A 23,169-nucleotide genomic window follows, 5' to 3' on the forward strand; every position below is an offset into this window, starting at 1 on the left:
GAGGACTTAATAGTTCCCTTTCTTCAGATTAAATCAGTCAAAAACCCCACTAGTTTTCTGAAAGAGAGCTCTCTTTATTAAAAAGTGTGCTTAGAAGCAACTGGCAATTTTACCTGCAATGACATAGCCATTACAAAATAAATAATTAGGGTTTTGTACAGCAATCTTTCCTGGTTTTACAGATTGTTTTGCTTGAAATTCAAACTATACAGATTTCAGAACAAAAATTATTAACAGCAAGTCACACATGCAGTTAAAATGCTTAAAACATAGACACACTAATTAAAACTAATAAAAGGTATGTCAAAGATTGAAGGCAGCACCAGTTATAAGATTTTTAACATAACTACATGGAAAATTCTTGTGTTTCGACTGTGAGCTACAGATTCTTTTCTCCTCTTGCTTTGTCTATAGATACCATTAATACTTGCAAGCCTTTTCATTACAATGCATGGGTTTGAGGCTAAACTGGTTATATTTACACAGGTCATGTTTCCCAGTTAAGAACAAACACTTAGAAAACTTAATTTGAGAGGCAATATCATGTGTAATAACATCTGAATCAATTTTTAAAACAATTACTGCTCTCCTCTTGCTTCTCATTAAGCCACTACTGGTGCTGCAAAATTGGCAACTTCTTCAAACCAGTTTGTTCCAGAAAAAGCCGCTCCCATCTAGTTGTGACAGCCGGCTGCTGCTGGTAGAGGGGAGATAGGTTAAACCAATAAGCAGGCACATCTCCAGGGAAAACTGGCACCTACTGCCAAGATAAAAACATTCCAGCCAATCACCAATCTAGCAAAGAGTTTATTAAAATGATAATTAATTGTTAATTTAAATTATTTTAAATCCTTTAAAATGCAAATAAATGAAAACCAGACAAAGACTATTAGCTGTAATCCCCCCTCTGGAAGAGTGTTACAGACCAGTTTTTATGCTGCAGTACATTGACTTTCTTGGAAAGCACTGCAGAGCTGAATTAAAATATTTCAGCTGCTCTGTGAAATGGTTCATTGTTTTTGCTATATATGCCCAATCTTCAAACATTTTAGATAGCATATATTAGACATCAAAATTTGTAAATTTCGCAAGGATTGATTCTCCAGCCACTTCTGAATACCTTAAGAAATTCTGATGGCAGTTTACATTCACATCCAATGCTGTCCAATGCATTTTCTTCAACGACACAATTATAAGAAGCGTCATAGTGCTAACAAAAGGAAACATTGTTATTGTGGGATAGACAATGTTTAAGTACAAGATGATGAACAAAAAGTCTCACTGTCTTGCAATGAACGTGATTAAATCATGATGCAGAAGCTGCCAACAATTAAACCAATTATCACTGCTGACTGCGATGAGCATTTCTTTCATCAAAATTAAAATACATTCTTTGCAGTCCTGAAATTGTCAAGTATTTCCAAATGGTATGTAATGAATTCAGACATATAACTTGCAAGGATTTTTAAGATTCTGTGATATTCTTGCGTTATTTTCTCTGATCAGTCAAATAAATCATTTTGAAATAACATTTTGAAAGTGGGTTTAATGCTGTTTAGATTTATACATTCTACTGAAATACCATTTCACAGATACTCTAGGATCTTGCCAACAGTGCTTAAACCCATAGTATCCATGTGTTTCTGGAACAAGGAAATTAGTACCTTTCTCCATAACAGCAGCATGTTAACATGTTATAATTAAATAATAATAAAAAAACCCCAAAAATTACTGGGATAAAAAAATTTTGTCAGAATCTCTGGTATGAAGATTGACCCTGCCTTAGAGCACAACACAGCTAATAATCATTTCTTTGTAGCATTACATTTCATAGTCTGGTCTTCATCTTTTCGAGTTCTCATCTACCACCAGCTGTTAGTTCAGCAGTTGCAAAACAAGGCATCTACTCCCATAAATCATAGTTATAAAAATAGCAGGTTAGCAGAGTATAATTTCCACAGTTAAGAGTCAGACATAACCCAAAGAACCAAGCCCTTCTCAGCCACTGAAGGAGTTGGTTCTTTTTAATTTGTTGTTGTTGTTGTTGAAAGGATGAAAACTACATTCCAACATGTAACACAATTGAGTGTTTCCCCCATTTCTGTTTGAGCCCCAGCTACCTTAATGTTCCCATCAACACTGAGCAGATGTGGAGGTTAAAAAAGTCTCAAAAAATAACTTCTAAGTATCTTGGATCATATTAAGGTGGAACCAAATTAGAACCAGCAGCGGTAACAGTAGGTAACAGGCTTTAGTCAGAGTATTTCAGGATAAATGTCATCCAAACAGGGATGATAACACAGCTCAAGGCTTTTGACTAGCTCATGTTACTCCCTCTCTTCTCCAAGTGCTCAGATGCATCCTTGCAACCTGTTCCTTCACAAGTCTCCTTACATTCCCAATCACTCAGTAACTGGAAACTACCCAAGAGACTTGGCAAACCACCCTCTTGGCCCTTATTTTTCCAGCCACTAGCCTCAGGGGAGCAATTCAGGTACCTAAACAGACATACCTAATTTGAGGGTAATATTATGCCTGGCTTCCAGCTACTATTCCAGAAGGAAAAAGGGCTCCTGTGGATTGTGCAGTACATCTACCAGCCCTTCTAAAAAGATTACAGGCATCCCAAAAATTCAGAAATGGCAGAAGATATTTAGTTCAGACAGCTGAATTTCAACGTACCTGCCAATTCTATGCCATGTATTTTTGATATTGCAATTTTAAATTCACGTTGGAGAACACAATTGAGGCACATAGATCTTTGCACCCTAACAAACTGCAGTCTATAGCTACAAAGGAAAGCTTGGTTTAAAACATTGAAATGTCAATATTCAGAGCCATCCACTTGTTAACTGCAGTGTTCACAGCCTCTGTCCATACTCTGCTGCATAGATACTTATTTTGAAGTTCTCCTCAAGGACAGAGTTCAGAAGTCATCAAGACCTCTATTATGTTTCCTTCAAACTATCTCAAAATACAGATAACAGTGATGCAAAATATGCAAAAACAGTGATGGAAAACTCCATCAACTTTATCTGTAAAATAATTGTGCAGGGAATGGATGTTTAAAAGTCCATAGAAATAATATGTGGATTTAAAAATAATAGGTTCTGCCTTTGTTTAGGTTATTTTGTTCGGTGAGAGAGGGGGTGCAGGGAAAAAAGGGCTGATTATTACCAAGAAGAGATTTTTTACTAATTAATGTCTCTTCAATATATTCTTCAACAACAATATGGTAATAGCACATTTACCATCCAAGTACACTGCCCAACACTTTAGATACTCAACAGCAAGAAAGAGAAATTTATGTATTTATCAATAAATTCTGAGTATTTTTAAAGGTACATTTTCAATCTGTGCTGCAATTAAATCTGTTATATAACAAATACTTTGACCTGGCAGTGTTTTAAAATTTTCTAGATTTATTTTCTTAAAGCTTGCAGTTGATAGGGACAGAGAAGATCAAAAGTACAACAGATATTTGATGGAAATTCCCACTCTAATAAGAGAAAACAATAAACAACTCTTTGCTGCAGTTTACATCAGATAAGTCTAAGTGCTCTGCAAGACACTATTAATGGAATAAAAAAGTAAAGCTCCAAGCCATTCAATTTATTTAAGTAATATAACCCAAGACTCCCAAATCCAGTCTATTCTGACCACACATTATATTTAAAAGCTGTTCCACAATAAAGCCCGTCACAGGCAGGATTTTTGCATCTATGAAAAAACAACTCTTAATGGTAGAACAAAACTAATAGTGATTTATTATGCTGACTCTACAGAGTAAAATTTTGCACCTGAAAGATGGATAAAGCTTCTTTGCAGTGTTGCCAAGTTTTAACACATCCAGTGGGATTCATCTAAATGTTACATGAAGTTCCCTGCATAGTCATTGCAGACATAGGTAATAGGTCATCAGTGGTCTCATTGTTAAAGCAGATGTTTAAACTTAGTCAGATGAATTACACCTTAAAAACATACACTTCTTTCCAGTAACTACACTAATACTCTCATCTGCTTCAATTGCAAGAATTCTTCCAATATTCTACAACCGGTCATTAAGAAAGGAAAATATCCTCCAAGTACAGAGATTGCACTTTTGGGTGTAGATGGTCAAGAATAAAAAGCCAGCTCACTTTATATTCTTCTCTTACATGTGCCCAGTATGCCAGAGCACCCTTGTAAGAGTTCAAAAAGCAAGGTACCCAGCTTTTGCCACACAGCTTTAAGACTATCAAGCTGAAGCAATACAGGCATTGTGAGATTCACACATGGCTATGCAGCCTGCAAGAGCCAGCATTAATTAAGAACCAGTGCTATCATCTCCTCTGACATTGCATTAATATGAGAATTATTGAATGTAACTAATAAAACATATTCCTTCTAGGCTGAAGAGCTGCACTAATTGATCAAATAAGAACAACAGGGATTTCTAACAGCTGCCCTACAGCTTTCAGCAAACAGCAGGTTACAGAGCCAGCAGTGATACTGCTTATGTTCCCATGGTGCATCTCCTTCTGTTGCTGTAATCTGCAGTAGGTAACTAAACCATGAGCCAGAGCCTGTTGGCTGACATGGATGAACATCCACATCCACTGAAGAAATCTAGTCTTCCTATGGTTTCCTCCATTTTCTTAGAACTAAAGAAGGACTCCCTCAGAGGCGCTTTCCCAGGACGACACCTCAGCACTAAGAATGAAGCTTAAGAAAATTAAGAAAAAAATCTTCTACCAAAACTGGTCTTCATAAGTGCCATTTATATCCCTTCTGTCCTTTAGACTCACGTAATCTCTTTCCACATTCTTGCACCGTGTTATAAATACATATTATATTATTGGCTTTTTGCAAATATTAAAATTAATGCTATATGTATAATGTTGGAATAACTTTGCTATATGAATATAGTTTTTATTTCAGCTGTTAACAAAACTTAGAAATAGTAGTGTGATAAATATATATCTTAGGCCATAGCATAATATTAAAATGGAGACTATGTGATGTTAAAGTGCTTTTATTCATGTAATTAACTCAAAGAATTATGAGGGTAATTAGGTGATGCCTCACATTTGTGGATTATCCTATGTGGATGAAGATAACAGTGACAGAAACCAGAACCCCAAAGGAAGAATTTATTGACTCTCCTTTATCAGGAAGTGTAAAAACAATACAATGGAACCACAAGGAGAAATAAAATATATTGATTTAATCTACAGGATGGCATGAAGACAAGTCAAAGGTTAAAACCAAGCAAAAGAACATCTAAACTCAAAGGAATGTGTGAATAATGCATAATGGTCTGTGAATATGAATATGCAACAGGCAATAGAAAAAGTATTTAAAGGGTGTTTCCAAGATAGTAAGTGTGCTCTTAGCTGAATGCCAAGCACCTGGCCATTTTAACCCTTTACTTTATTTCTGTCTCTGTTGCATTTTATTAAACATTTTAAATTTTACCAGGAAAGTGAACCTTGTTTTTCACAACCATACTGCCTCAAAGGATTGATAATGAAGTTCTGGAAATACTAACATTTGGCATCCAATATCAGCTTGGGAATGAACTATGACTGTACTTCCATTCCTTCTTTCTTTTTAAGGAATAATCACAAGGGTTCCACCATGGCATTGAGGTTCTTAATCTACTTGTCTGGCATAATGAAAAATGAAAAGCAAAAACAACCAGCCACAACTTTAAGCCAGAATAATAGCGATTCTGGCAAAAGTTTAAAGCCAGAAATCCCACAGCTTACAACACCTACACTATATTCTCAAAAATTTAGATCAATCAAAAAGGTAGTAAAAGAAACCACTTTAAACTTGACCTCATCTCAATAGAACTGGGAGCAGGGAAAAAAAACCAAAACCAAACAAACAAACAAAACACCGCACAATATATACTATCAGAATAAAACACAATACAATAATACTGCAGGCTAAATGGACTTTTAAAGGATGCAAGATCAGCATGTAGCTTCTTAAAGAATCCAGACTACATTTAGCTCTTCCACAAAGGGTGGAATGCAGCAAAGAGGACTGTCAGCTGAATCCATTTGGGATACTCAAAAACAAAGTCATCTTCATCTTGCCAAAACAGCTTCTGGAATCATAATTTTGAAGAGAGATCTTTGGCCCTGTTGAGTGTCAATAGCTGTGATGATAATCTAGAAGACACATGAGCTACCACAAACCATGGCTTTGCTTCTAACTTGTATCTAGTCCAGATATAAGGCCATTTCTGAAAAGCGAAAGGCAACCAAGTACTGTCTCCCTGCACAATCCATCAAGATGCACACAATTTTACTGATGGTGCCAGTGCCAACAGCCTATATATCAAATACTTATTTGCTGAGTGATAAAAGCAATACTTGCAAGTCATTCTTATGATATAGATATGAATTATGACAAACATAAGTTAAAGACTGCTTTCTTTCCTTTTCTAAAATTCACTGCTAGATGTGGGAAGACCACAGGTCCTCCCACATGTTCCATTCCAGAAACTTCTGAACACTCTTTCACAAGACTGGACTCTGCCTTTCCTAGGAAGCAGAAAATAAACATTCTTTTTAACAACTTGAACTGCAATATTTGAAGAAAGAGCTGCTAGAATTTCTGGACACCCATTCAGATAAATGGTCGCCACCTATGTTTATCCAAGGAAAGAATTCTACATGTCTGTTTCGGGGTAATACTTGTGCAACATTTAACGCATGAGCTCTGAAACCACATTATGAGTTTCTTGCATACAGAAGGGACTGAAGAAAAGTTTAGAACTCCTTCAAAGAGAGAAAGTTCCTTTAACAGTTGATTAAACAATCTAAGTACTCTAAGTTCAGTGATTTACAAGATATGCTAGCCACCAGATTATACCCTCACAGTCCCCTCTTCCTACTCACAACGGGGAAGATAAAACTGAACTATTAAAGGCCATACCTGTAGTTAGTAAGCTCAACAAACAGTCCATACACTAAATAAGGAACAGAACTATTGAGCGCTGAAAACCAACTGCTTAAGCAAGAAAAGGTAGGAATCTATAAACACACAAGAGATAAATATTATCCAGACATACGGTACCCCCAGGGTTTCAAAGTTCCCAGACATTTAACCATTACTGAGGTCCTGCTATGGGACACTACCCATCATCATACAGCTCCACATTCATTCAACGAAGCTTGTCTGCTAAACAGATTGTCTTTACTTCAGTGTCCAACTGATGAGTTGCCTCCTACTCGAATTTATCACTTTGGGGCTGTGATACTGAAATCAGACAGAAAGTATCTAGCAAGTTTTGAATATTAGAAGGCAGGCACTCCTTATTGCAGTGCACTGGTCACTTGGAGGATCCTTACTCTAATCAAGTGCCCTGAACATTGGGTAAACAGGTTTTCATCATGTACACCGATGACATATTCATTAGCTATCCCCCCTTACTTGATGTATAGGTATTACTTTATTTGACATAGTCACACCCCTTATTGGGAGTCCTTACAGGATTCTTTGGGGGTCTCTTTCAGTGGTCTTCAATGTCCAGGGGCTTTTTCAAGTGGCTGTTCCTCAACCTACACTCTTGAGTAAGCACAATACCATTGCTTTCCCTAACTTCTGCTTTGTCAGCCTTGCAGAGCTAAGCTGGCACCCTACTTGCCTTTTGCATGACTTCGGTTTGCCTAAGTTACATCCTTTATCTATTTCTCCAAGGCTGTGCTCTTCTGCTCTACTGTCCTCAGACTAAAATGGTGTTCTGTTTTACTGTCAGCTGGGCAATGCTACGAGTTCCAACTTTTACTTGAAAACTGTTGAAACAATAGTTACAAGTCAACAAAAGTTTTTCCAAAAGCAAGGAAGATTCAAAGCTGCTACCCCTTCTATTTAAACCAGCTGGCAAGGAGGGCATGTAATTTACATTTCTACATTATTTCAGCAACTAGTTTACTCATTTTAAAGCAAAGTCCAGGTTAGAAAAAACATGTGTTTCAATTCACACTTTTGCTGTTTATTAAAGCAGCCCTCTTGTTAAGAGAATAGAAATGAGCCAAGACACAAGAGTTCTTGTTTACCACAGCATGAAAAGGATCCTGGTTTATTCCTCTTTACAGCTCAGCCATCCTGACTCCAACCATCCACTGACCTGGCTGCAGCAAGCTCCTACTGTAGGTTTCCCCTGCAGCCTCTGACTGCTGGTTATTTCCTGCTAAACTCTGACTGCAGGGATCAGTTTGCAGACTCTGACTGCAGGCTTTTACCTGGCTAGACTATGACTGCAGGTCTAACTGCAGACCCAGACTGACCTCACAGCAGTGATTCTCTCTCCCAAGGATCCTCTTTCTTCATGATACTCTTGTTTCCCTCTTCCTCAAGGTTCCTTCTCCTTCATGATTCTCCCTTCACCAACTAACCCACTCCCCTTTATCACACTTACCTTTATTGAACATAGCTGTGACTCATCAGGGGCAAGGCTGTATAGGGTAATTAACACAGCTGTTACTTATCAGGGACAAGTATTCCTTTCTCCTACAGCTGTTCAGGACAATTTTGCATACTGCTTATTTCTAGTAACAGACTTGTTGGTGCTGGGCTGTTTTGTTGAGGCACTGCACTTTGCATTTAAAATTAGAACCTTGCTCCCACTTTAAAATGTCTCATTCTCCAGTCCCAGCAATGCTGCAGCTCTCTCCCTTTTTCTTTCCACGTACTCATTCCCTGTGCAGCTGCAGCTGCCAGCTGCCTTAAGAGCATCAGTGTTATAAGTACCCTGACATAGCAGGCTCAGCAGCAGCCACCTAAGCACAACATGAACTTGTGTGAGGGCTGGATTATGGCTTTAGTTCAACAAACTTCAGCTCACACATCCTTGACCAGGCTCAGACTCTAGAGCATGTGCCTAGAAACAAATTAAGCCGATCAAGTAAGTTTTATTAAATGTTTTCTAACCTCATGTAGACATCCTAGAAAAGACAGGGGGAGTTTCCAAGTCAATATGTATGTTAAAATAGTCCTGTTTGTTTTTTTATGAGCTATGGTCCAGACAGATGTGTTAACTCATTGGGAAAATTATGCAGTCACTTTTCAAATTAGGCAATCGTTTTAGTTCAAAGGGTATTTGCACTACAGTCTTGTTTTCTTCAAATTGCACTATATTCACTTGAGAGACTACAGCTGAAAATTAAACTCTCCATTTTAATAGTAAGTTGCCTGTGGCAACTAGTTATTAATCAGAAGGCGAAATCTTTCTACATTCAGAAGGCAAATGGCTTAGTTCCCCTGTCCGTGTACTCCCACTTACAGAGGATTTAGCACCAGAGTAGCAGATTTCCTTTCTGAAATGAGGATGTCTCCATGACCTAAATCCACGTTACAAACACGGGCCCTCAAAACCCATGAGTACAGTTCAAAGAGCTGAGCCTTGCTTACTGTCATCCTTTTCCCATAAGCCCAGTGTTAAACTTCAAAAATAACGAGAAACCTTGTTTAATATCAGTCCTCTATCATGTTAGTAATGTAGGTAAGGTAATATGCAATTTTCTCCCACATAAAAGCTTCAAATAAGCATTTACTTGAATCACTGGAGAGACAGTATCAAGTAATTAGGGACATTCCTTGGCTCAACCTTTAGTTTTACAAGACTCTTTCCTGTTAAAAATAGTGTCATTTTTTTAGTTACTCTACACAACTGTTCCATGCTTTCTTTGATGGTAAATATTTATGGTTTTATACATACCCTCTGGCCAGTAGGCAAAAAAGTAGATAATATGGTCGGTTCAACTATGGTGCTGACACCTTCAAAGCACATTTGAACTGCAAGTAGGTACTTTAAACATACACAATCCCATAGCTACCTAATAGCTGAGGTAAATTTTAAAAGCATCACTGGAATTTTTCTGTGAAAATATTTTTTTCTGTGACCTTTAAATTTTCCAAAGAAAAAAACCCAGAAAACTGTTACAGCACATAAAAGTTAAATATAAAATAGTAAGTCCAATAGGAGATTTTCATACTATTAACAGTTCTGTGGGATCATCCGCACTGGCCCACAACCCACACTTCAGGCCACATGGCACCTGAAGAACCCTGCCTGAGCAGTGTGCTATAGAGAACATGTGGAACCCATCTTCAGTCCATGGGAACCCTGTGCTTGAGCAGGCTCCTGGAAGGACCTGTGGATCCATGGAGAGAGGAGCCCGCACTGGAGCAGGTTTGCTGGCAGGACTTGTGACGCCCTGCGGGACCCGCACTGGAGCAGTCTGTTCCTGAAGGATTGCAGCCCGCTGAAATGACCCATGCTGGAGCCGTGTGTGAACAACTGCAGCCTGTGGGAAGGATTCACCTTGGAAAAGTTTGTGGAAAGCTGTCTCCTACCAGAGGGACCCCACAGTGGAGCAGCAGAAACATCACACGCCAAACTGAGCACAACCTCCATTCCTGTCTCCCTGTCACCCTGAGCGGGGAGGAGGTAGTGAACAGGGCATAAAGTTTTAAGCCTGGGAACGAGGGAAGGGTGGGGGAAATGTTTTTTTGAAGTTTGCTTTCACTTCTCATCATCCTACTCAGATTACGATTGGTAATAAATTCAGAAATTTCCCCCAACTGAGTCCGTTCTGCCCATGATTATAATTGCTGAGCGATTCCCCCATCCTTATCTTGCACCCCAAGCCTTTTGCTACATTTTCTCTCCCCTTTCCAGTTGCAAAGGGGAGTAACAGAGCAGCTTTGGAGGGCATCTGGCACCCACCCAAGGTCAAACCACTGCACTACTGTATTAAAGTATTTAATTTTGCTGAAAAAACCTTTTAAAAGTCTAAATTCCCAATTTCAGAAACAATGGATTTTTTAGTCTAGCCAGTTACTCATCCTGAAATACAGTCCTATTTAGAATTCACTTAAAGGTCCTTTTGGTTTTCCCCTGACTTGTTTGTAGATTAGATAAAACAGGCAAAATACCAGCTTTACAAGCTTACCATTACTGGGAAATTCCAGTAAATAATATGGAAATTCCTCCTACAGCATTTTAGCAAATACACACAATACTGGCATAAAGATTTTCCTGTACAAAAGACAAGTTTCTTTAAGAACACTACATTCAGAATCAGGAGTTGCAACAAAATTTCTTTCTCAAATTCAACAAACTGGGTGAAGTTCGGAGAACATGGTCACTTTGTAGTAGTACTCATGGAATTCATCAGACCAAGCTAAAAGGCTGCTGTGAGTTCTTCAGGACATTTTTCCTAGGAATCAGCTAGCCCACAAAAACATTCTTCCACTTGCCTCTTCATGAACATATGCACCACTATTTTTCCTTGCTCTTCAGACAAGATATTTTCTTAAGCGATATCTCAATTATAAGCATTAAAACAACAAATACACTTTCAATTAGAGACACACCTGAGAATTTTTAATACCATTAGTATGTATTTGCTTTCCTTATGCTCCTTTCACCTTACATTTGCTCTCCTTATGGTTTTTTCACCTTATGATCTAGAATTTCTTTCCACTGCTAAAAGTACTAATTGCTTACCAGAGACATTATAAGCTGATTTTGTATGGAAACAGAACTAGGTTAGCTTCTGAGGATAGAAATCTTTGTCTGAAAAGAAGTTTCACACAATGATGCAGCTATTTTGATAACTTGTACAGTCTAATTTCTCTAAGGCTTCCAACTGGAATGAGCTTGGCAACTGCAGTTGTTGGAACACTCATCTGATGTGCATAATGCCTTCAGCTTTTCAAGCTCCCAGTCTCTAAAGGTGAAAGAACCAAGAACATAAATGCATCCAAACTACCCTAGAAATACTATTCTGCATACATAAAACAATAAACATCTATTACATACTTATACTAATCATATATCAGAACAAGCATGATTCAAGCTTATTTCCACAACATGCAGTTGCCTGCCTGCCTTTAAGGCTGCATAGGCATGCCTCCAGATTTTTATGGAATTCCTGGTAGAAGAGAAAGCAGTAACTTTTGGCAAATATATCCGTCCTTCAAATTTCACTTATACAGTAAGTATCATATCCCACTGTGTGTATCTTGAGAGCATACTTTTCTCTAAAAGAAGAGTATTATAACTAGAAAAATAAGAACTTTCTCTACATAGTTCATTCATCAATATTTTAAGCTTTTACTGGCTTTGTAACTTTTTAACCAACAGATTTGTCCATTAAAGGCTATCAAAACAATAACATTGTATTTCACCTTGTAACAATGCTATATGCGCCTCACATATGCAATTCCTGCAGCTCTGGGAATTTTCAATTCAAAGTAAGAACAAATCTAAAACAGAATGAAAACCAGACATGTCTTTCCTACACATGTTCCTAAAACATACACTATTTCGAAATATTAGTACTCCCAAATCTCCTTCATGTTGGAGGTTAAACAATTCACTTCTTGTTGCGCCACAGCAGAAACAAGATGCTCCTTGTGAAAAGGATGCATAGATGCAACCATGTTTATGAAAGTGTGAGTATATAGCCACACAAATAAAATATGGGGCTCTTTGTAATGGCAAAGATGGAGAGAATTTACTTTAAGCAAGTGGCACTATCAAGGATGAAATGAAAATAATAATTTATAGCAGCGAATTTAGAAAAAGAATCTTAAGTCTTCTCAGACTACCAAGACAGGGAAGAAAAATTGAACTTCACCATAAGAAACCTCAAATGAAGCTATTACATCCTTCAAACTCACTAATAAGGGTCCCAATCATTATCCAGCTTAAGGAGAGAAGTAAGAAAAGAGACAAGTAATAAAACGTAAGTTGATATCAAAAGCTGTATTTTCAAGGTCAAATTAAGTGATGACATCAGAAAGTCCAGACATAAAGATCAGATGAGAATCTGAAAGAATTTTAAGCTATCTGTAAAAGGACTGACTGTGGGACATAATAAAAATGCAGATGCCATCTACATATGTGAGGGAAAGTCAAGGGTAAGGTCTTCATTCCATCATTAGAGAACTTTAAACTGTATTGCCAAGCAAGCATTTCTGGGAAGTAATAACCTGAAACACTAACATTCCTGAATCCTCGTTTACTAACTCTGAAATACTTATTCCTTAATTAACAGCTTGTTAACATATTTGAAATGTTAGTCCAGACACTCCCCAAGAACTTAGATCATGGGATCGTTATATGCTTCTAACAGCTTCATATAAATTTATTTGCTAGCGAGTTTGCTAAAGAGGGGCTACAGAAAAAAAAAAGAAGTTTCTATCTACTGTTTTGGCACTGACATTAGTAAGATTTCATGATGACACCTGCATAAAACTTTACTACGCACTTCCATTCACAAGTACTTCCCCACACCAGTTCCAAAACTATTTTGTGTACAGATTTATGACCAAGAACAAACAAGGCTACTTGCAACTTCAAAATTTTGAGAAGGAATAGAATTTCAATCTCTAACTTGGCAGCTTTCGTGTACCTATTTCACATTTGAAAATTCTGGAAGAGTACCATGAGGGTCTGCACATTACAAACACTACCCTTTAAGTACAGGCTACTACTCACCCACTGACAAAATCTGGGCAAATGGCAGACTTCTAATAACAGCATTTTTTGTGTATGCTCCAGTTGTAACAAGTGGAGAGTCACAATTGGATGGTAAAGAATGGCCATTTGAAAAACAAAACCCACATGAACTTAGCCAAATAGTAGAGGTGGCTGTAGAGACTTGCTCACAAGCGAGTAAACATTTACAGAGCTGCTCTTGCAGCACTCACTGCAGTTCATAATGATCTGTCTGACAACCCATTTTTTGGCAATTCAACACCAAAATTATCACTTATAGCAAATAAGCTACCTCTGAACATTGAGAAAGCAGTGAACTCTCCAGTGCTAAAACCACTGGCGTATGACACACTGATGATTCTTCAACACCTCCAACTTCAGGAACAGTAGAGAAATCAGAAACTCCAGATTTTCTTTTCTATAGAAGTATTCTACTTCAATACTAAGTGCATGTAGCAGTATAGAATATATCCATGCAAACTGGCCTCTCCACCAGCTTGCCTTTGCAAGAGGAATACTAGTTAACATTTATCACATGAAACTCCTCTGCATGTCTTGCCTCTTGTCTGCTGTTATCCATGTTGAATCATGTATTCAAGTGAGCAACTCCAGAATTCTTAATTCACTTTAAGCTTGAAGTCTTTTCTTTCACAGCTCTTTAATTAGTTGTTTGAATCTTCACAGAAAGAGAGCCAACAAATAACTCCTCTGTATGTTGGAAGTTGAAGGCACACTTTATCCTAGCAAAGTGAACAAATGTTCCTTCCTGGAAACAGTTTAATGAAGAAGAAAAGTGTCTCCAGATTACACTTGAAACTCAACCTCTTTAGCTACCTGTTTCTCAGCTAATTTCAGTATTCATGCAACACACAAGGCTGGTTAGGTGAGGCACTTTTCAAATTACATCCTCTCTTTTGCTCAAGACAGACTCCATTCTACCAATCTTTCTCCAGGCTCCTTTTTGTGCAACTCAAGCACTCAGCACAGGTGCAGAAGCAACCTGTCTGCTTATCACTTAGGACAATTTCATAGTTTGCAACTCTATTGTGTTCCTTACTTAGGACATTCCCTCCAGCGCAAACAACTTCCTTGATGTTTATTTCTTCAGTTTAGTCAGAGTAATTCATAATTTACATAAGAGTAATTTGTTATCCAGCTTTCTAAGATCATACTCTTCAGTCCATTTCTTCATGTCATTCCTCATAAGCATTTTGCACAACATATTACCAGAAGAGGTGACAGTTTTGCACCAGTTTGGTCCTTCCTACCGTCTTGTGAGAAATTAAGAACTCCTCCAGCTGTAACAGATTTCTTCTATATGATCAGTTCTGGACAATAACAAGTGGGTTTTTTCCCAATCCTAACTTCAAATTCACAGGGTTTTTATGTACCCAGTTGGAAAACAGAAAGTAGACAACTTCACCAGGTCTGGCCATAGCTAGCTAATATACAGTCCCTGTCATTTTAACAAAGACAAACATATGACAAGTAATGACATAGAAAATGCCTCAAGGTAACTGTGAGTTTCTTCTTCCCAGTGGACAATGAACTCTAGCATGGAAGCATGAAAGCAGCTTGGGAGAGAAGTCAACAGGATAAAAATAATTGTCACCAAAAACACAGTTTATCTGCCAATCTGTAGAATGAGGAGATGTATGTACTGCGAAAGTCAGTCATACAGAACCAGCTCACAATCAAAAGGAGGAAACAGAGCTACAAGTTTACTGTTGCTGAGTAATTATCAAGCAGATGTTTGAACAGCACTAATATTTTAATTGTTATGATGCATCTCGTATCTCATTCAGCTACAGATCCCTATTTCTGCTATACTTATACAGAACATCTGAGAATGGACCTGTGCTGTTCATGACCTCAAATCTCAGAAGAAAATGATGATACTGCCTCTTACACTCCCTTGCAAACTCCTGAGCTGGTATCTATGCCTTCTTTTGTATTTCCAGGTATCTCTTCTTGAAACGTTTCATCATACTCCAGGGTCTGTGTTTTTTCTGTTCCTCTCATGCAGAATTTCCCATTTCTACTCATAAACATATAAGCAATAGCATGTCCTGAATGAATCAAGCTTAAGTATATAGGCTTTGGGTCTCACAGATTTTCCCATTCTGTAACTTTTGATTAGGCAGTCTGACTACGACATATTTCACATGCTAAAATTAAAGATTGAATGACTATACTAACACAGACACTCGCACATGAAGAGGCTCAGCATATCCTGTTTGCTAATACTTTGGATTTTCTCAGATATTCTGAAGCAAATCTCTAACTGTTCCAAGTATTTCTTCCTCAGAAGAGGGTGTTTCCTTTACGAATTGCTGCAAACGCTTTACATATTCAAGTGGTAATCTTTGGTCAGAACTCTGGCAGAATGGTAAAGTTTTCCTAAATCCGCTTAAAGGACTTAAGAACGGTCAACGTGGAACTACTACTTTTCACTTGAGCTCTCACTTCACATTCCAACAAGCACAACCTCCACTAATACCTATGGATTAGCTCCATTTCCGTCACACTTCCTCTTTCCTATACAAGTTTTTCCCAAGACCTTGACAGCTTCCACAACAGGATGCTTGTTTGCACTTTTCTCCTAAGCCGAAATTGCCTTTACCAAAACTAAGTGATCCTAGCCTAAAAGGGCCAAGCGGAAAAAAAACAAAACAAAAAAACAAAACAAAACAAAACAAAACAAAACAAAACAAAACAAAAAAAAAAAAAACCACCACACACAAAAACACAACCACCCACAAACACGTTAGGAAAACACTTTCAAACTGGAGGAGTTTATTCCGCATCTTCTACAGCGATGTGTACTTTTCAAACACATCGACAGAGGCTACCGTGTCAGTAGGCGAGCTTAACAAAACTTCCTCGCGGCATTCTCCCTTCGGCACGGTAATTAGCAAGTAAGTGGTGCATGAATGCATTAGCAGAGCCATCCAGGCTGCCCATCGAGAGGACAAGTCTTCTTATTATTGCTCGGCCGCCCCGGTCCCCGCCCAGGCGCGGGGTCGCTCCCGGCCGAACGCCGCGCACGGCGGTGACACCTACAGGACTCCCCTCCGGCCGCGCTCCACACTCCAAACATCACTCAAATTAAAAAAAAAAAAAAAAAACTGTTCTCTCGCTACGATTTTGTGGCCTGTTATCAGCCCGTGTTCGGGTTTTCCGCCGGCCAGGGACCAAAGCCTCCCGGCTACCCCGAGAAGGGCTGCCTGGTCCCGCACCCACGGCCCGGAGCGGCAGGCCGGCTCTCACCGCCCCTTTCCATCCGTACAGAGAGGTCCTGGGAAAGCACAACAGTTCTGCCTTCCCTCCGAGGTGGGAAATTTAAAAAATAACGATTAAAACAAACCAAGCCAAAGCACAACCCGGCCGCCAGCCTTGGCGCTGGCGAGCAGCGCCCGTCCCGACAGCTCCGTGCCCCGGCAGCTCCGCGGCCGGGCACCCGCACCCCGCCCACGGCACCTGGCCCCGACAGCTCCCCGTCCCCCCAAACCGCGACCCACAGGCCCCGGGGTCGCGGGGTGGAGGGGGCAGCACCCCCAGGTAGGGGCAAGGAGGGTACGGCAGGGAGGGACACTTACTGGGCGTGCAGTGCAGGGATGAGGCTTGCGAAGAGACGGGCGAGGAGGGAGGCGCCGCCGGCGGCGGTTCCTTGAGGGCGGCGGCGGCCGCGGAGGTCAGGACGGGGGGCAGCATGAGGTACCGGTCGGGCTGCGGCAGGCAGCGCTGGCACACCGAGTGCAGGCAGGGCAGCAGCTTGGGCCGCCGGCTCTGGATGGGCTGCCTGCACACGCCGCAAGTGTCCAACAGGTTGAGCGGGGCCGGGTCCCCGCCGCGCTCCGCCGGGCCCTGCCGGCTCTCGGCCTCGTTCTCCCCGCTCAGCGCCGCCGCCGCAGCCGGTCGGTCCGCGGGGCACGGCCCCCCCGCCGCCGCCGCTAACGCCGCTGCCGCCTCTTCCATTGTCCTGTGCGGGCCGCCGCCGGAGAGCCGAAGGGAGGCGGGGCAGCCCCGCCGCTTCCCGCCCGCGCCGCCGCCGCCTCCCGGCCCCCGCCCCGCGGGTGTTCGTGCGCCCGCCCCGCCAGCGGCTGCCCCGCCGCGCCGCCAACGGCCGCCCCCGGCCCGCCCCGCGCCCCGCCCCGCGCGCCGCGCCGCGCCCCGCCCCGCCCCGCCCCGCGCCCCGCCCCGCCCCGCGCCCCGCCCCGCGCCGTGCGGCCAGCGCGGCCCCGCCCGCCCCGCGGGAACCGGCCCGGCCGCCGCCGAGCCCCGCCCTTTCCCCGGCACCGCTCGCTGTCAGGTGGGTGGCTACCTGGCTAGGTCCGGGTGAGAGCAGGGACGGGAAGTTCCTCTTGAATATGAGGAAAAACTTCTTTACTGTGTGCATGGCCATGCTCTGGAACAGGTTGCCCGGAGCAGGTGTGGACTCTCCCTCCCTAGAGATGCTCAAGACCCATCTGAACACAGTGCCATGTGCTCTAGAATGACCATGCCTGAGAAGGGAGGTCGGGCCAGATGACCCATTGTGGTCCCTTCCAGCCTGACCCGTTCTGTGATTCTGTGAGAGCTCTTTGGCATTAAAAGAGGTCGCCTTTCTCCCACCCTGTGTGCGGGGGGGTGAGAGTCTCTAAGTTTTGGCTTGTGTTTGGCTTAGCAGATCACAGCAATACTACCACATGCAGCCACGTTACCTGGCTGAAGCTAATTGGTGATCGGTACAATTAAGAAGATACAACGGAAAAGTGCAATTCTTGTTTAGACACAACATTTTATTGAATCAAAGGCCTTAAGTATTGTGCTGGTGAGTCATTGGAACAGGCTGCCCAGAGAACTGTGGATTCCCCAACCCTGGAAGCGTTCAAGGCAATGTTGGACTGATACTGACATCGGATAGACAACAAACTTTCTAACACAATTTTGAGTATCAGACACCAGGCATTCTTTATTACAGTGCTGGACACATCAGAAGGGTAGCTCTGTTAATCTGATGTGTGTCCAGAAGGTACAACAAGGTATTTATTCCATCATGATCATACAGACTGTTTACAGGGTACTTCTGTCTAATACATAAACATCACTTTTCATAGAATTAATTCGCATGCAACTGCCTCCTACTGGAAGTCCTTTAATGTTCCTAGAGTGCTGTCTGAAGGGGTCTTTGGTGGTTTTACTCACCAAGTGCCCCCATGTTACAGATGACCTTTCTTCTTAGGGCATGTGCTGTTGCTTCTTTTAAAATAACTTTGCCCAAAAAGCCACATACTCCTCATTATCTGTTTACCTACTGGTTCCAGCTACATTTATCATCCCGTGTGCACACATTTGCATTATTTTATCTTTTTTTGTTGTTGTTAGTTTGTCTTTAAGCTCTATCCAGCACTTCAGGGTAACTGAAAATTTCTGTTCTCTGTGTTATCTATCAGGACAGGACTTTGAGCAGCCTGGTGTAATGGAAGGTGACCTGCCCATTGTAGGGTGGGGTGGAAGCAGATAATAGTTCCGGTCTCTTCCAACCCAGACTGTTCTGATTCAGTGAGCTTCCATGAAGTATTCGTGCAGACACAAAGCATTGCTTACACGTTGGTTGCTGATCAACCATATACTGATCCAAGCTCCTCAGAATATTCCAGATATCTATGCTTTAATTCCCAGAGCAGCTAGTAAACTTCCCAGTTCCTAGCAATTTCATCAAGACCCTAACATCGGTTCCATAATAAGTAGGACCATAAGAAAACTGTACATGACAAAATACTAATTTCTTAAGTGCAAGGAACAACTGTATGCAGGAGCATTGTCATGATTCAGCATGTCTCACATGCATAATTAATTCATCATGGTAACAGGAGAACAATACTACAGGTTGTTTCGGCTTTACAATGAGGAATTGTTAAGAGGGAATTGTCATTCTCTGATTATCAGTGGAGGGGACAAGCCATACATTCTCAACCTTTGACCTGCCAACAGGTAAGGAGAAAATGCCTCCAGAAGCAGTGTCCTGAAGTACAGCTTCTGCCTCCCAGTCCAGCTGCCTCTCTCCCTTTACTAAGTCACCAAAAGGTAGGACAGAGCCCTGTAGTCCTCTTTCCTCCCCCCTCTCTCCTCAACCCCCTCCGGTTTGCCTATCACACGACCCAAGATGATGTGCTAATGATCCATTGTGGCAGGAGGTAGCAGGCTGAGACCGTGCCAAGTGTGAATGATGAAATGGGTTCTGGAATTAAAGTTAAGGAGGATGGTACACGTTCTGCAAGGTGAAAATTACCAAAACGACATTAGAAAGGGTCTGTTGAGGAACAGGCAATAACTGAAGAAATGAGTGTAGTTTTAGTATTGAGAACAAACATGGTCAGAAACTCAGTAAATAATACATTTTCGAGGAGTAATAGGAAGTCATAAGATCATCAAACTAGGTAGTTTCTGTAACTAGTATGAACTATTTCTCTAACAGATGTCAACGCAGGAAAATAGCAATACTGTGTAACAGTACAAAGATCACCCTGTGAAGGAACTGAGTAGAGGCTTTGTTTCAAATGATGATCCCCATGAAGCAGCAACCCAAAGATTAGTAAAATAATAGGATTATGTTTCCTGCAAAGTTTGTTTGCTTGGGATGTTTGCAAAGCTCACTCAAATCGTGCTGTAAAATCTGTAGTTGCATGGCATCTGATATAAAATGAAATTTTGAACTTGCATAATTTGAATTTGAATGTGTTTTATAAATGAAAAGCTAGGCTTGCCATTACATCAAGCAATATAGTCAATTTATGAATTTGTTCGATAAAAGGGTGAGCAATACCAGCTCTGGGTGCATTGTGGAGTCTCCACCTCAAGCAACGCACAAATTCAGTTTTCCAGCAGTAGTCTCTTATACCATTCTAGGCACTTTTTCCCCCAAACGTTTAGTTATTTTCTACTTGTTTTTTTTTCATAATCAGCAGCTGTGGTATTTGAAGATCTGTCAGGGAGGTGTTCCGAGATGGTCCTCTGATGTCTCTCCAGCCTCCTATTCTTCTTTGTTTAAAATAAGTTTTTTCGCTAGCATTATTTTTTTCGTTGTTGTTGTTTACTTAAATAAGCTGTTAATCAGCATACATTTTGCAAATCTTCTAATGTCTCAATAAATGTCTTTTGTAGGACCCCCTTTTTCAGCTATTACAAAATCCAAAGTCAGCATGTTAAAAATGTCTTTCTAGGGCCCCTTCCTCAGGTGTTACAAAACCCAAAGTCAGCATGTTAAAAATGTCTTTATAGGAGCCTCTTCAGCTCATGTTGGTTTTACTTCCCCTTGTTAAGTGATTACAAACTCTTCCATACTCAAAAAACAATTTATAACTTGTACAAAGAATAGTTTGAAGCTTATACTACAAAATAGTTTAAAGCTTGTATTAATTACTCGCAAACAATTACAATTTTATTGTTAAAACAAACTGTTAGCTAAAAGCCTACTGATTTATAGTTGCCTTGTTAAACCCCACTTCCACGCCTTACTTAGCTAATTTTTAAAACCCTTCTTTATAATAATCCCATGATCTCTGTCCACATTGCTCCCAAACACACCTACATAGGCGGGTGCTATTTGATTAACACAAATCACAACGATTTCTCACAAATGTAGAGCCTTCGTGTTAGTGGTAGCATCATATTAGGAGTACTTGGGACAGGAACAAAAAGGGCATGGAGGAACAGAAAAACCTTCCTGTGATAACCAACCATGTAGATAAGGGAAGGAGGGAGGGAAAAATCTTTTAAAGGTAACCCCATTGTTTAGACAAAATGTGACAACGATCAGTGAAAGAAGTGGCATCTGGGTATCCTGACCTGGCTGCACAGCTTTTGGCCACCCCTACACCACTCCTGGCTGTCAGGGAACACAAGCAGAGCTGGCTTGGGGCTGTTGGAAAAGGTCCTGTAGACAAGGCCACCACAGGGCAATACGTGCTGCACTCGCTTTTGTCTGAAAACAGCTGATGGTTTTGTCTAGTTTCTGATGGAAGACAACTTGTTGGGCTCTCCAGTGTTTCACTAGAATGAGTCAAACCAATGAAGAAAGAATGACAATGGTGACAAGCTGATAGCTGGGAATCAAAACCACTAGCTGCAGGAAACATCCAGAAGCTGAGGCTGCTTCTCTCTTCCCTTGCTATGCTACTCATTACTTCTGTTCACATTTTTTTTTACTACCTTCTCTGCTTCTTCTGGACAACCCATTTAAAGCAAATTCCAGAACCATTTTTCCTTCTGTTCAGATATACGCTTTGTGGCTGAAATCTAGATGTTTGCAATTTGTAATCTACATTCCTGTGATATACTCCACAAAAAGTTATCATTCAGAAACTTCAGCTGCAGCAAGAAATGTCTGCCAGCTGCACTGAAGAACTTTATGGAGATCTCATAACTAGAAATTTTTTGCACTTAGAATTTACTTGCTGGCTCTAATTTCCTCCTTTTGTTCCTAGTTCAGTTTGGTTTCTTCCCTGTATTTCTAGATTTTCTAGCAGTCACTTGGCCTTGCAAAGGCAACAGATGCAAATCTTCCCAGATTACATCTAAACATCAGCAGTGCATTTCCTCCTCTTAAAACAGCCATGTGACACCAAAGTCTCTTTCCAAAGTTTTTTTTGCAGACCAGAATAAAGTCATGGGGCTTTGCAGTGTGCCATCCCAGTTTAACCTTTATGTGGTGACAGTGAAGGAAGTGGGGAAGGAGACTCAGCACTCCACCTGTGTCATTAAAAAATGCTTTTGGCATGGTAGTCATCCAAGACGTAGATCTGGCAGCTTTTTGGCCAGACTTTATTACAGCAACGCTAAGCAGTCACAGGGAGAATGTGTTCCACTGAGAAATGGACATCTTTCTTTGGAGAAATTGACGTCTTACTGTGTGGTTGGTTTTTGAAACCTGTAAAATATAAAATATGTTCACTGAAAGCAAGATGAATGCATTAGGAATTCATGGTTAGGGAAATGTAATATACTAACCTTTCCAGAAACAGTGAAGTAGAACTTTACATACTAAAACATCTGGAACAACAGTGAATGAGAGCAGTGCCTCCCAAGCTCTAAAGGCTGAATTAGGCTGAATTGATCTAGAATATAGCTTAGATATGTAGGCTGTTTTTTTGGAACTCCACAATCAAGAACCCATCAAATTATATTAAACTCCTTACTTGCTCTTTCAGTAAGGAGAGAGAAAACCTGGTTCAGATAATTTTCTTCGGATTTTCAACTTTCTGTTTTCTATACTTCACTCACCTAACATAAACAGACACACACATAAAACTTTTCTTCCAGACTGGAGGGTGGTTTCTTGGAAACCTTTTTTGTGTCCTATTATATATGCTCTTTACCCAAGTTAAATATTTCTCCAGCACCTGGCAAATAACAACTGACACTTTTACAATTGAGAAGAGATTTGCTTGACCAGTTTCAGCTGGAAGCTCACCATAGGTAAGGCTGGAGTGGGCCAGCTGCCATGTAATGGTTCCAGTTCTCCATGCAACATGTCTCCACTGTAAACGATGGAATAATATCACCTCTGCACACTTTTTGGTTTCATGCTTTTGTAAATTAACCCTGGGTTCATCCTGTTAGATTCCCCTTCAGGGAAAAGGAGCTTGCCTAAGGCGAGAGGCAACATAACAGTTCTGAAC

The 23,169-nt window shown here is 40.8% G+C and overlaps 1 protein-coding gene and 2 long non-coding RNA genes across 3 annotated transcripts in view; 1 reads left to right on the forward strand and 2 right to left on the reverse strand.

Annotated features, from left to right (window-relative positions):
• Positions 1-6,250, forward strand: part of LOC120751447 (uncharacterized) — a 29,497-nt gene extending 23,247 nt beyond the window's left edge. The window contains exon 3 of the long non-coding RNA XR_009207764.1: positions 4,391-6,250. This is a non-coding gene — a long non-coding RNA (uncharacterized LOC120751447). The remainder of the gene's footprint in view (positions 1-4,390) is intronic.
• The window catches only part of TRIM24 (tripartite motif containing 24), a 55,142-nt gene extending 37,657 nt beyond the window's left edge, over positions 1-17,485 (reverse strand). Inside the window, exon 1 of the mRNA XM_040061317.2 lies at positions 17,107-17,485. Within this exon, the coding sequence (XP_039917251.1) occupies positions 17,107-17,485 (379 nt within the window). The remainder of the gene's footprint in view (positions 1-17,106) is intronic.
• On the reverse strand, positions 125-8,371 carry LOC120751448 (uncharacterized). Its single transcript, XR_009207765.1, has 3 exons — positions 8,286-8,371; positions 1,121-1,210; positions 125-694 (listed from the first exon to the last, which is right to left on the reverse strand). It is a non-coding gene; the product is annotated as an uncharacterized LOC120751448 (long non-coding RNA).
• Positions 17,486-23,169: the final 5,684 nt, after the last annotated feature.

This window comes from Hirundo rustica, chromosome 4 (genome assembly GCF_015227805.2).
Source record: "Hirundo rustica isolate bHirRus1 chromosome 4, bHirRus1.pri.v3, whole genome shotgun sequence".
NCBI lineage: Eukaryota > Metazoa > Chordata > Aves > Passeriformes > Hirundinidae > Hirundo > Hirundo rustica.